The sequence below is a fragment of the Tetrao urogallus genome (assembly GCF_951394365.1).
Source record: "Tetrao urogallus genome assembly, chromosome: 2".
In the NCBI taxonomy this organism is placed as follows: Eukaryota; Metazoa; Chordata; class Aves; order Galliformes; family Phasianidae; genus Tetrao; species Tetrao urogallus.
The window spans coordinates 107,603,510-107,616,158 of NC_136814.1; the positions used below are offsets into that span (position 1 = coordinate 107,603,510).

Below are 12,649 nucleotides of genomic sequence, written 5' to 3' on the forward strand. Positions count from 1 at the left end.
TAAAGCACAGGGTCCTAGCTCTGCTTTTTGCCAGGTCCGCATTCTTCAGGATCACCAACTCACTACACTGGGTCACTACAGCCCAGGCTGCCTCCAGTCTTAACCTCTCTAATGCTCTCCTCTGCATTAGTGAGCACCAGGTCCAGTCAGGCTTCACCTCGGGTTGGTCCATCTGATACCTGGAAGACTTCAGAAGACTTCCCAGAGCCCTGAAGTCCCTTTTGATCACCGAGAACTTCTTTTGCCTACCTCTTCATTTCCAATGTGGAAAACCAGTAATGGATAATAATCAGAGGGCTTAACCAGGCGAGGGATGTTGCTGGCAACATCTCTCGTCCAGGCACCAGGCAGGCAACACACCTACCTCCCTGTGGGACAGATCTCAGCAGCATATTGGGCCCTCAGAAGGAAGTCTCCTATGACAACAGCCCTTCTTTTTTTCCTGACTGATGCTGTAGCAAAATGGGGAGCAGACTGACTAGCCTTGGGCAACCTCTCCTGCACGGATAGACTTTCACTGACATCCACATCCCCCAGCCCCTCCAGCTGCAGAGCCTCATAGCTGTTATGTAGGGGCACCTGGGAAGGTGGGACAGGTTGAGGGGCAGTCGGCTTGATGCCTCGAACAGGGACTTGTTTGCATCCCTCGCTCTCTTTGAGGTTGTTTCTTCCACCACTGCTTGAAGAGCATCTCCTCCACACCCTTCCTGTAGGGAGGGCAGAGTGTGACTCCACCAATCGATCCCCTTCCCACAGTCCCAGATGCTCCTCAGCTTTTCTACTGCCTCTTTTAGCTCTTCCACCATGCTGAGCAGATCACCCACCTGCTCACACCTCACACAGGTTGCCCTCCTGTAGCAGTGACAGGGCCAGGCATCCTCTGCAGCCTGAGACTTGAACTGTGGCATGGACATTCATGCTTTCTGTCTGAGTCTCCACTCACTTTCTTCACAGCGAGATAACACCCCACCTCCCTGTGTAGTCGTGCAAATAGGTGGCTTACGGTTTCTCTTGGTTAAAACAGCCCACGTGATGCTCACAGCCCGACTCCTCCTTTCCATCTCCCATAGGCTTTTTCAAGGCAGGGGGCATGGATGCAGAGCCATTGCCCTGGCAATGCTCACTTCACGTCAGCCACTCTCACAAGAGCTGCCGGGCTGCTCTGTTATCTTCTAGTTCCCTGGATAGAGGAACCAAACCCTCCCTATGCAGGGAGATAAAATCCTACCATTGTGTCCCAGAGTTAGCAAATGTGTTCTTCAGTATTCCAGTTGCTGAAGAATCGCAAGATCAGTTTGCGTTTACACGGGGAGGCAGGCAGTGGACCTTTCAGGTTCTGCCACAGAAGTACATGCATTCGCCATATTCTAGTGGCCCGTGACCTGGCAATTGGAGAAAACCCAGTAATGTTAACTTGTATCGTTATACTGAAGATCTCCTGTTGACATCCGACTCACTGGAGGCGGTAGGACAGACAGCAGATTCATTAACTACCTATCTGTAAGAAAGGATGGGCTACAAATCCTCAGAAGGTGCAAGGTCCAGGCCTGCAAGGTCCTGAGGGTAGTTTGGTCAGGAAGGACCAAAGTACTACCCAGTGCTCTAATAGATAAGGTTCCGGCTTTCCCAGTCCCTACAACACCAAAGCAGCTGCAGGAGCTTTCAGGTATATTGGGATATTGGCACACCTTTATACCTCATTTAGGCAGCTGCTATACAGACTTACACAAAAGGGGCAACTGTGGGACTGGGGAGAAAGGAACTGGACTTTGCTTTTCAACATGCAAAACTGGCAGTTAAACAAGCCCAGGCATTGGGTATATTTGATCCTACCCTCCCAGCCGAGTTGGACATTCATGTCACTCAGGATGGCTTTGGCTGTGGCCTGGAGCAATCTCAGAGTTCTGTTTAGACGCCAGAATTGGATTCTGGTCTCAGGTCTGGCATTTAGCAGAAGAAAGATACAGTATGACTGAAAAATCAGTTATTGGTTTCCTACTCCGCATTACAGAGGGTAGAGCCGATAACCCAAACAGCTGAAATCATAGTTATGACCTCCTTGCCGATTCAGGGTTGGTAAAACATCAGACCCACATTCCTAAGACAGGGGTAGCTGAGGAGCCAACAGTGGCACGATGGGTCGCCTATCTCAGCCAGAGGAGTAGTCTGTCTTCATCACCACTAAAAGAAGTTCAGAAAATCCTAGGCCCAGTGACGTATCACAGTGATGCAGCAAAAGAAATACTGGTTGCTCCACCAGAGAAGAGTCCCGTTCAGGAGGGGAAATATCCTGTCCCTGAAGATGCCTGGTACACAGATGGGTCCAGCAAGGGCAACCCGAGCCAGTGGAGAGCAATAGTGTACCATCCCTCCACTGAAACACTCTGGTTTGACGAGGGAGATGGCCAGAGCAGCCAATGGGCAGGACTGCGAGCCATGTGGATGGTTATAACCAAGGAGCCCGATGATGGAATCCTGAATATCTGCACAGATAGTTGGGCTGTGTACCGGGGGCTCACTCTTTGGATTGCACAGTGGGCCACCCAGGAATGGACTATCCACGCCCAACCGATCTGGGGTAAAGACATGTGGTTAGACATATGGAATGCAGTTAAACACAGGACTGTACATGTCTACCATGTTTCTGGTCACCAACCCCTACAATAACTGGGAAATGACAAAGTGGACACACTGGCCCAAGTTTGATGGATTGAGAATTCACCATCTGAGAACATCACCCGTTGGTTACATCCGAAGCTACGGCATGCGGGACGAAAGACAATGTGGGCAGCTGCTAAAGCATGGGGACTGCCCATACAACTGTCTGACATCATCCAAGCATGTCAAGACTGCGACACTTGCTCCAAAATGAGACCAAGATCGTTGCCTGAAACAACAGCCCATCTTGCTAGAAGACAGAATCACAGAATCACAGAATTGTAGGGGTTGGAAGGGACCTCCAGAGCTCATCGAGTCCAACCCCCCTGCCAAAGCAGGTTCCCTACACCAAATCACACAGGTCGGCATCCAGGCAGGTCTTGAACATCTCCAGAGAAGGAGACTCCACCACCTCCCTGGGCAGCCGGTTCCAGTGCTCCGTCACCTCACTGTAAAGTTCTTGCGCACATTTGTATGGGACTTCCTATGCTGCAGTTTCCAATGTGGGCAGCTGCTAAAGCATGGGGACTGCCCATACAACTGTCTGACATCATCCAAGCATGTCGAGACTGTGACACTTGCTCCAAGATGAGACCGAGCTCGTTGCCTGAAACAACAGCCCATCTTGCTAGAAGACAGAATCCTTCCCAGCAATAGCAGGTTGGTTACACTGGGCCCCTCTCTCAGTCTGAGGGAGTGAGTTATGCCCTGACCACAGGTGGGCTACTGCAGGCCTATCCAGCATTGAGAGCAAACCAGGCATGTACCATCAAGGCACTCATTAAACTGATGTCTGCCTACGGGACACCTCAAGTCATCGAGAGCGACCAAGGGACTCATTTTATCGGTGCAACGATACAGCGCTGGGCAGAAGAAAACAAGATTGAATGGTGATTCCACCGGCCATATAACCCAACGGGAGCAGGCCTTATTGAACGTTAAGTGGTATTCTAAAGGCTGACCTGAAGAGAGACTCCCAGGCCCTGCAGGCATGGACCAAAAGACTGTATGAAACCCTGTGGGACCTGAATGAAAGACCTAGAGACAGCAGACCCAGTACCCTGAAAATGCTGCAGACAAGGTGGGCCTCCCCACTTAGGATCCAAATTACGGGCACTGATAATCAGGCAACACCCCAGATTGGCAGTGAAAATAATCTTCTGCTCCCTGACCCTGAGAATTTAGAACCAGGTACGCATAGAATAAAACGGCCTTGGAAGCTGCAGGTAGGACCCAAGTGGTGCGGCCTGCTTGCAACTTGGGGGAGATTGCTGGCGGTGGGAGGCTCGGTAGTCTCTCTAGTAATTGGTACGTGGCCTGCTGATATTGTTGTCAACACTCCATTCTTCATTGCTAAAGGGACCCCCATCATGTCCCCACGGCAGATCAGGACACCCCCTTTGGTGCCTGACATAGTTGCGCAGCTGCAGACATCTGGCCAGAAGGCGTGGTACAGATGGCCCCAGTACAAGCCAAAGCGCTGACCCAGGATAGAAATACAGCCTGTGTCTTGCCCTGGAGGTACTTTCCCATCCTGGTGCCTCTGAAACATCTGTATTACTCTCTGTCAGTCTTTGAGCCTCTAGGATGGCTGGAAGGATCCAAATGCAATCGAAGCATTCCAGTGTTGCTGTGAGATCGCGCACAACACCCGGTGATGGGACTGGTGGAGCACAGGATGGACCTGCACTGCATGACTACATGCCTCCAGTAACACCAGGCAATTCACCTGGGTGACTGGAAGGGGTGGAGCCTGGCTACACCTCTCCTAGACCCCATTTAAGGACTGACTGCCAGAGGGGAAGGATCTTTTTCTGGAGGTTGCTCCCTTTGGAGTTTTTACTGCATGCTTAGGGCAAGGGTGAGCATTGCTGTTATTTTCGGTTGTCTCGTTCCACTGCGATAATCTTTCCAGTTATACAACCTGTACAATACCAGCCTAACCATGCCGCTTTGCTAATTGTGTGTTTTTGGATTGTACAGCCTATATTAGAATTATGCTCATTAAAATCGAAAGAGTCTGCTTATTCCACACGGGTAACCAAGGATGTTTAATTGCCTACCTCAAAGATAAAGCTCTAGATCTTAGACACAGTACATGTAAATAAAATGTTGTTAACTGCCAAGGAAGTTTTTGGTTTTTTTCTTTTTTTTTTTTTTTGGTGGTTGGACTGGATGATCTTGAAGGTCTTTTCCAACCTTGGTGTTTCTATAATGAATTAAACTCCAGTACAAACCAAGCAATCTGTCTTTTAGTCATAGAATGCTTGGGATACAATGGGAAGTTGTGAAATCAACAGATCAGTACGTGTTCTGAAATTCTGCACAGACGTAACCCTTGACCATCTGTAAGTAAAAAAAACTCCGCATCACCATTTCTTTTCATAGCCTAGGAGTCAGTATTATCAATTGTTAATAATTAAATCTTATCTGTGTGTGGATGGAATGAGGCTCACAGTACCTTTTTACCTGCTTTGCGGAGGTACAGAAGAAACACACCAATTAGCACACAGTTGGACATAGGCTTTAAACATTTTCTGGGGCGTCATCCAAGAAAACAAAATGACCTGGCCTTTACTCCAAATGCCAGCAGCAGACTCGGGGCCAAACAGTGAGAGATGAACCTAGATCTTGCTCTAGATCCTCTTCCATGCTCCCAGCCAGGTATAAGTAATCACAGCAACATTGGAATGGGAGGGGATTCTGAAAGGCCATCTGGTCCCACTCCCCTGCCGTCAACAAGGACACACACAGCTCCTTCAGGTGCTCAGAGTGCCGTGCAGCCTGACCTGGGGTGTCTCCAAGTACAGGGAATGCACGACACCGCTGGGCAACACGTACAAGTGTTTCACTGCAGATCAGCTCCTTGCCCTGCTGGCTATGCTCGTTTGGGTGCAGCCCAGGATGCAGCTGGCTTTCTGGGCTGCAAGGGCACATTGCTGGCTCATATCCAGCTTCTAACTGCCAACGCCCACCGGTCACTTTCAGCAGGGCTGTTCTCTATCTATTCATCCCAAAGCTTGTACGGTACTGGAGGTTGATGGGGCCCAGGTGTAATCCTTGCACCTGGTACAGTTGAACCTCACGAGGTTCACCTGGGCCCACTGCTCAGCCTATCTAGATCTCTCTGGATGGCACCCCATCCTCTGTGGGTGCTGACTGCACCACACAGCTTGGTATCATCCACAAACTGCTGAAAGTACGCTCTATCTCACTGTTGACGTCATTGATGAAGATATGGAGGAACAACAGTCCCAGTACTGAACCCTGAAGGACAACACATGCCTCTGATCTACAACAGGACAGTGAGCCACTGACTGTGCTTCAGCCATCTTTCTTCAGTAATAACCATATCCCCCACGCATGGCTTTCAACCCAGAGATAATCCTACAGGCTCTTCTCTCTGTTATTCTTCTTGAAACTGCCAGATGACAAAAGTAAGTAACACAGCTCAAGTCTGAATTTCTTCCTCCTCCTATCTCTAAAAGAAAGTTTGCTGTGGCTCTCTTGAGCTTAGAAACCCAAGTACCTTTGCTTTTCTGCAGTGGATGCACCACTCACTGAGCTACAGAACACACACCAAAACTGGATCTTGAGACTAAGAGATTTCTGTCTATTCAAGGTCCTGCAGGTTTTGTCCCTCACTTGGCAGTCTTATCTCTTCCTTGGCTATCGACATCAAACTGGACAAAGGCAGATCAGATAGTGTCAGAGTAAAGGCCTCCAAGAACTGAGCTCACTGACTTCAGCATGACAAGAAGGATTTTGGTGTCTAACCTACCTGAGGAAGGACAGAAATAGGTAAGAAGAGGGGTGAAGGAAGTGGAATGAGACTGGGAACAAAGAGGCAAAATTGGAGTGAGAACAAGAACCAGTGGATGTATCAAAAGTTGTGAATATAATTTTATGATGGTAAGAAGTAGAGATTCTTGGGTTAAGTTGCCTGAGGAAAGTTTGGAACTTATAAATAAGATGATGAGACAGCAATGCCTAAGAACAGAGCATTTAAATGAAACAAATGACCCTTGCATCTCTTTTGCAGACACGCTTCTATAGTTTCCAGTGCCTCCTGTATGGTCTACTGGTTTCAGTCTCAAAGTTCAAGACAGAATTTGAGTTGTCCTTGCTACATTTATGCCCCCAGACATCTCTACCAGTGTGAAATACTGACACATAAGTCATTAAACAGTAACTAGGAGAGCATAAAATTAGTGTATTTTGGTACTGCCTGGTAGGTATTTTATGAGGGTAAAATTGAGGAGAGTTGTCACTTCCAACATTTCTGAGAAGTGGAGCTCATCCCTCAACTTCTACACCTCTTGGTGCAGAAGTGCCATTATTGCTTGAAAGAGCTTCAGGTAGGAGCTTGCTTGAATTATCATCTCTTCAGTTCAGCTTTTGCTGAAAGGCAATGGATTGGGCCAGCCTTGTTCCTGTGGGCTTACTGTTCATCCTAATTCTCCTGCTGAGTTTGAAAACACAACATTTCTGGAGGAGCCAAGCAAAATTCCCCCCAGGACCGCAGCCTTTACCCATCATTGGAAATCTGCACATGATGGACCTAAAGAAACTTGGCCAGACAATGCTACAGGTAACTTCTGTTGTTCCTTTCCTTAGAGCTCTCACTCCAAGTCCGTCACTGACTTCTTGAAAGGCATACAGAGATCTCAAGGCATGCAAATTGCAAACACAACTGTATTATTCTTTGCAGTGGCTTCTCTCCCTACTGTGTGATACTGTGTAGTGCAGAGCAATTGGCTTGCAACCACGTTATTGAGGGAACTGAGCTAATTCTGTGGAACAGAGGAAATGTTAGCACTCTTCAGGCAAGAATAACAACAAGAGAGGGGTCCTGGATCTCTCATAATTACAGAAACTTCACCAGGGACTGCTGAAACAGTTAGGGAAGGGACCAGAGCTTTTTGAAAGCTGTTTGCTGGACTCAGTCATCGGGAAACTGGCAAACAAATTTTTGATGCTCTCTCTTGATGGGAAAACTTTCTGGTTTCCCAGAGCAAACTAGGAAAAAAACCTCCCTGCTTATTCTTTTGTACCTCGTAGCAGGAAACTCAGGGCTCTTGGAATAATAGTGTATAGCAGTCAGATATTTTAGGATCTGGGCATCCCTCACTGAGCTATCCCTCAAAGCCATGAACAGCAAACATAAGGGTTTCTGGCAGTTCCCGTGCCTTGATGTATTACCAGCTTGGAAATCAATCTCATTTTGGTTAGCTATGCATTTCCAATGAGTGACAGAATCAGTGTAGTGGACATTATTAGGCCCACTGAAAATCTTTTATTCAAATACTCAATTAAGGATTACAGAGCCTATTGTGAATCTTTTAAATCACAGAAGCTCCAACACTTGCAGCATGAATTCCCAACATTTGGGACAGCAAATGCAGAGTCAGTGCCATGTGGGAAGAAGAACATTGAACCTGCTGAATAACAAGTGCTTTTTGCTTTGCCAAACATCATCCTCTTCCTCTTTCTTTTCATTCTACTAGTTTTCTGAAACGTATGGCCTAGTCTTCACAGTTCAGATGGGACTGAGGAAAGTGGTGGTGCTGTCAGGATATGACACAGTGAAGGAAGCTTTGGTGAATCATGCAGATGCATTTGCTGGCAGGCCTAAAATACCAGTCATAGAAGAAACAGGAAAAGGAAAAGGTGAGTGGGCCGTTCTCACATTTTCTGTCCCCGTCCTTTTCAAGAGGCGCAGGTGAAAGAGAAGATGATGAACCTGATGAACCTCAGCAGTCCATCAGTGTGAAACCATCACAGAGTGCATGAAGACTCTTTGCTGAAACTGTTGTGTATGTGTTTTAATTTTCCATTTCAGGAGTTGTATTTTCTCGTGGAGAAAACTGGAAAGTGATGCGCAGATTTACTCTTACAACCTTACGAGACTTTGGGATGGGAAAGAAGGCCATAGAAGATCATGTTGTAGAAGAGTACGGATACCTGGCAGACGTAATTGAGTCACAGAAAGGTAGGAAGATTCTTAATTTGATAACATGTACCTGACTTTTCTCTGAAAGCATTGTGTTGTTTGCATCATCATTTCCTTTGCTAGGGAAGCCCCTTGAGATGACTGAGCTGATGAATTCTGCTGTTGCTAATGTCATTGTGTCCGTATTGCTTGGAAAGCGGTTTGACTACGAAGACCCCACATTCAAAAGACTTGTGTCACTGATGAATGAAAATATGAAGCTTTTTGGAAGTCCATCAGTGTCGGTAATTGATCTGCTTGAATGTTTCTCTTCAAAATCATGTACAATGCAGAGTGATAATAGTGCATCTACCCCCAATCACTGACATTCATCTCTCTGTATGTGACAAACGCATCCTGAAGTGGCAGGAAACAGACCTTTGGTACTACATACGGGTTTCTCTTAGTCTGGGCTAGTGTAGCTTCACTTCATCAAAAACAACTGAAGAGCATGCTACACAAAAAAAGGAAAGTGTCCCCAGGTGATAGAAGTTGCCCTTCATTTCCTATCTCCCAGACAAAGAACAGTGTCAAAACTGTGGAAATGTCTGCAACTGTCTCTTCAATTGTAAACAGCTCTGGAGACACCCAACTCCAAGCAAGCTGGAGAGGGAGGGATGAGAAATCTAAGAGTGGAGAGGTAGGAAATTATGTCCAAGACATACACATAAAGATGGGATTTCTAGGCCATCAGCTAGTGTGATTTATACATTAGAGAGAGTAAATTTTATCAATTTTACTTAGTTGGGTGGGGAAGAGATGGGTGAAGAGTGCGTTGTGACAAGATTATAAGGCTATATAATATTTTCTGTATGGGGTTTGGTTGAGAAGCACTGTTGAATAGTGGTACATCTACTTAGTACCTGCTTTTTCTTCCTCTGCCCCTGTGCATCTTACAGCTGTACAATACCTTCCCCATCCTTGGATTCTTCCTGAAGGCCCAAAAGAAATTTACTGAGAATGTAAAAGAAGTCAACAATTTTATCAAGGACACTTTCACAAAGTATCTCAAAGTCCTGGACAGAAATGACCAGAGGAGCTTCATCGATGCTTTTCTTGTGAGACAACAAGAGGTAACGGAATGCCAGCAGCCTCCTCACATCACCTTGCTTCTCTTCCAATGAATGCATAAATTCTTTGATATGCTCTGCTCCATGGCCCAGGGGAGAGAAAGCTTGACTTCCTCACTTGGATAAACCCAGCGAGTGTTCCCTGTACTTCAAAGTATTCTTGTTAACGCTGAAATCAACCTTGCTGACTTGACTGTGTGTTCCTCTGGGCAGCAGAGTGACTCCAAGCACTCAATATTTCAAGACTCAGTTTAATACAGACTACTGAAGGCATTGCCTCAAAACTTCCTCTTCCTTCACACTTTTAATTCCTCCCTGACATTTGTCTATGAACTTTTTCCCCTGTTTCCCAAAATTAAAACAGTGCTTCTTGAATATTTAACCGGCTGATTGAATTATTGTGTTATTTTTCCAGGAGAATGGAAAAGACAATAAATTTTTTGATGATGTAAACTTAACTGAGGTCGTGAGAAATCTGTTTACAGCTGGCATGGATACCACAGCCACCACTTTGCGCTGGGGCCTTCTGCTCATGATGAAATATCCTGAAATTCAGAGTAAGTGGAAACTGGGCGCTCAGTGGCTTTCTTCTCATCAGGTCACCTTGCCCTGAACCAAAGCAGGGCTGAATAAAAAGCCAGTTCTCCTTATCCCAGTATTCCCAGCAGAGGAAAGAGAGAGTTGAACAACGCATGTATGATCCATGTGCTCTTTTCAGAAAAAGTCCAGGAAGAGATAGATCAAGTGATCGGATCAAACCTCCCAAGAACCGAGCACCGAACTAAAATGCCATACACAGATGCTGTTGTGCATGAAATTCAGAGGTTTGCTAATATCCTGCCATTGAACTTGCCTCATGAGACTACCATGGATGTCACTATCAAAGGCCATTTCATTCCCAAGGTAAGACACCAGCAGCACTTCTTTCCTTCCCTCTCTCCCCAATGGGACACCTCTTTCTTTCCAGACTGCCTTGCATCCAGGGATGCTCACTCACTGCGAGGTGCTCACAGCTACTTCAGCAGCAGCAGCTGCCCTGTTCATGTGATAACATGATAATATGTTAATATGTTATATTTCTTCAGCTCCAGCATTCACCACCGCTCCCAGCAACACCACTGTTAGCGCAATAACTGCTCTACCTTGGTTTGCAGGGAACCTATGTCATCCCCTTGCTCAACTCTGTCCTGCAAGACAAAACCCAGTGGGAGAAACCGTGCTCCTTCTACCCTGAGCATTTCCTCAACTCGGAGGGGAAGTTTGTAAAGAAGGATGCTTTCATGCCTTTTTCAGCAGGTATGTTCTATTCTGCTCTTTGGGCTCTGAACTGGGCATCTGCAATTCTCTCTTTCTCACAGAAGCTGATATTCCACACTTTTCCCAGGTGTTACCTCTCCTTCTCTCTCCACCTACATCTGCTAACTTGAATAGCCCAGCTTTACCCATGGACTCAGACTCTGAATTCACTCCCCTATGACATAAAGCCCCTCACAACTGGAAAACAAAACAAAAGGAAAGGAAAGGAAAGGAGCACAGCTCCCACTGACTCTTACAGACCATTCTGCATTTCTTTGCAGGGCGAAGGACCTGTGCTGGTGAGACTCTTGCCAAAATGGAGCTCTTCCTTTTCTTCACCAGCCTTCTGCAGAGGTTCACCTTCCAGCCACCTCCTGGAGTTTCCCCCTCAGACCTGGATCTCTCTGCCACCACTAGGTTTGTCGTTGCCCCAGTCACTCATGAGGTCTGTGCAGTGTCACGTTCCTAGGCACTTTTATCAGCTGCCTTCTTTTCCTGGGACACTCAGATGAAATATCTCAGTTCACCTCTATTCCCACCAGGCAAGTCTGGTACTTCTGAAGCTAGTAGGTGATTTCTTGCCCAGGCACACCTTGACTCGTAGCAAGAGGTGTGTCACCCACCGTTCCAAAAGTTCGCAGTCCTGACCTTCTGCCACTCATTGAATGAGCACATTGATGGTCCCTGTGAGGACAAATGAGTCCATTCTGCATGTTCCCCTCAAGAAAAGAGCCTGGGACCAGACTGTGCTGACTCTGTGGCCAGAGCTCATGGGGTGTTGCACACATGTCACGTACGCACACGGGGACTTTCACCTTCCTCCTCCAGCACAGCTGCACTCAGCTGCCCAGTGAAAATGGCCCGTTGCACATTTTGTCCCCACACCACTGCCCTGAGTGAATGCAAAGACACACATAGAAATGTCACTGAACAGTTCAGCGTGAGATGAGTGTAAGATGTTCACTACTGCAGAACTTTGGTGCAGTCACACAGAGGACTCATAGAGGATTGCATGCCATCCAGAAATTGAAATTATTTTAATTTTCTATGGAATAATATATGTGCTAATACAAATTAGAAAAACACAGGAAAACAATAAATTCTCCATGTCAAATCAGACTGTCGCCAATGTTCTCTTCAAAACTGAGCAGTTTTGCACCTGAAATGGAAACTCTGTGTTGAGAACAAATCAGGGCAGTACTTCCAGTAGGAACTGGGCAAGCCAGTGCTTCCATGGCACCAGTTGGACCAGGAGATCTTGCAGGTCATTTCCAACCTTTCGGTTCTGTGATTCTGATTCTATGGTTCTCATTGCTCCCTCAATGCTGGGAATCATCCAGCTGAAAAGCAGCTTGACAGAAAAGGTCCTGAGGGTCCTGGTGGACACCAAACTCCACATGAGCCAGTGAAGTGCTGTTATAGAATCACATCTGGCTCCTACAGAATCACAGCTGGCTCATGTCCAGCTCCTCGTCCATCAGGACCCCCAAGTCCTGCTCCGCAGGGCTGCTCTCAAGGAGTTCTTCCCCCAGTTTTTATATACCTGGGGTTGCCCCGACTCCAGTGCAGCACCCTGCACTTGGCCTTAGTGAAACCTCATTAGGTTTTCATGGGCGCTCTTCTCCAGTGTGTC

The 12,649-nt window shown here is 46.9% G+C and overlaps 1 protein-coding gene across 1 annotated transcript; it reads left to right on the forward strand.

The window, feature by feature from the left end:
* Positions 1 to 7,069: 7,069 nt before the first annotated feature.
* On the forward strand, positions 7,070 to 11,485 carry LOC306959025 (cytochrome P450 2K4-like; the record flags this gene model as incomplete). Its single annotated transcript, XM_079550705.1, has 9 exons — positions 7,070 to 7,249; positions 8,166 to 8,328; positions 8,501 to 8,650; positions 8,735 to 8,895; positions 9,550 to 9,723; positions 10,136 to 10,277; positions 10,439 to 10,623; positions 10,875 to 11,016; positions 11,298 to 11,485. 9 exons carry the CDS (start codon positions 7,070 to 7,072, stop codon positions 11,483 to 11,485), a joined length of 1,485 nt encoding a protein of 494 aa, XP_079406831.1.
* Positions 11,486 to 12,649: the final 1,164 nt, after the last annotated feature.